Raw genomic sequence first — 1,840 nt, 5'->3', positions numbered from 1 at the left:
GTGTGTGCCCCTGTTTTGTTTCCCTGGAGGTGTTTTATTCTGCTTCCAACTGGGTCCGGTCAAAAGAAATGTTGTCTGGTCACAATATGTGTGCTCAGACAGACAGAGAGAATTTACAGGTGGGAAACATTCCTTTTCAGTATGGTTCACCTCCAAACAGGCAAAGAGAAACACAGCAACATGACAAGATAACAGGGACCATCTGGGTTGCCTTGCCGTTGTTTTTTTTTTGTGCCTTGTGAGTTGGGGAATCTCCCTCAGGGTTTGTCCTACACTATTTAATGTGACAGCAAGAGCACCAATAGGGATTCAAACCAATGTAAAACAAAACTGAACATAACCAATAGATTACAGGTCAGGAAATGTAAATCATGAGTCCACTTTGTGGCAGTTTTATACAATGGAAATTTTTAGGATTTCGCTGATCACAGAGAGCAAGCTTGCTCAACTTTTCCAAGTTTGCAAATGTCCTTTTGATACATGAGTATTGCCAGTCATGTAATAATAATTACTGCTCTTGCAGCTTTTTATTCTTGTAGAAACAATGACTATTCGGATGTGTTTTTTTTTTGTTTTTTTTTGTATGTTTAACATTGTTCTCATGACAAAGTCAAAGGTTTATATTATATCATTTACCAAGTTACTACTTAAGACACATTTTCTTTCTTTCTTGCCTGCTTGCTTGGTTTCTATTGCTGTAAACAAGATAAACCTACCTGTGACCAGAGTCCTAGTCAGGACAAGGACCACAATAGAGAAGTACATTTTCCACAGTCAGCGAATCCATAAACCCAGAAAACTGCACAGCACTTTCACAAGCAGCTATATTCAAGCAGTGCCTGACTCCACGACCCACCAGAGCCCTCACCCACCATTAACTCTCCTCTTTCTCCTCTTTTCAGTGTAATATGAAACAGCAAACGCTCTGTTCCCACTTAGAAACTCCCACTCTCTCTCTCTCTCTCTCTATGACTGTCTCTCCCTCCTCTCTCTCTTTCTCTGTGCGTCCTGGAAAACATAGGGAATGTCATTTCCTGTGTTCCTGTGAGGAGTCTTGGACTGTGGCCCAAAATCTCAGAACTTGATGGTCAGGTCTCATGATTTGTGTGTGTGCATGCGCCTGCCACATTGTCTCTCATTTTGAGAAGCATATACTATGCAGTAAAGAACATACAGTATCCATCACACAAGTTACCCTTAGAGTCAAGGTGTAACACAAATCTTGCATCTCCAAATAAAGCAAGTTTTTTTGTGTTTGTATGCATGTGTTCATGCATTTAAGTGGATGTGCATGTGTTGAGACCTCACCCTGTCTAACTGCTGGACAGAGTGGCATGGGCTTGTCTCTAGCTGTGGTTGTCGGACTGTCCCAGTGGTATGAAGCCTGCTGCTTTATTGGGCAGGCCAAATTGCTGAGGCAGGGCTTCTCGAGCCCTTCGAGTTCAACCAAAGCCACACAAATGGAATCACACAACAGATTTAACCCTTCAGGCCATATTTAGGAGTCTCTTGAAAAGAACAAATTTCATGGAAAATGTATTGACTGGATTGATCAGGTGGTTTAATTTTTTTCTAAATTTGATAAATCCTTTGCTTTGAAAAGATAGTATATTTATATACCTCTTAGTACAAACTGTATTACAAGTGTTATCATTTGTGGGTCATAGTTCAATATGTCAAAATGATAATTGTGGCATTATAGCTACATCTTTAAGTTGGGGTTTCCCTCAAGTTTTCCTTTGCATACTTGAAGTTTTACAAGAAGTTCAAGCCTTTGCTCCAGTGGGGGAATCGCTCTCCTCTGCCCTGCAGTGGCCAAAGCAGGCTACTGCTTTTCAGC

At 41.0% G+C, this 1,840-nt stretch overlaps 1 protein-coding gene across 1 annotated transcript in view; it reads right to left on the bottom strand.

Moving 5' to 3' along the window:
- The window catches only part of vstm4a (V-set and transmembrane domain containing 4a), a 7,428-nt gene extending 6,546 nt beyond the window's left edge, over positions 1-882 (bottom strand). Inside the window, exon 1 of the mRNA XM_020601845.1 lies at positions 717-882. Within this exon, the coding sequence (XP_020457501.1) occupies positions 717-765 (49 nt within the window). The 5' untranslated portion in view covers positions 766-882. The remainder of the gene's footprint in view (positions 1-716) is intronic.
- Positions 883-1,840: the final 958 nt, after the last annotated feature.

This window comes from Monopterus albus, unplaced genomic scaffold, assembly GCF_001952655.1.
Source record: "Monopterus albus unplaced genomic scaffold, M_albus_1.0 scaffold52.1, whole genome shotgun sequence".
Taxonomy (NCBI): Eukaryota; Metazoa; Chordata; class Actinopteri; order Synbranchiformes; family Synbranchidae; genus Monopterus; species Monopterus albus.
Note: the sequence above shows the minus strand (reverse complement) of the source record. Positions and strands in the feature narration are given on the sequence as shown.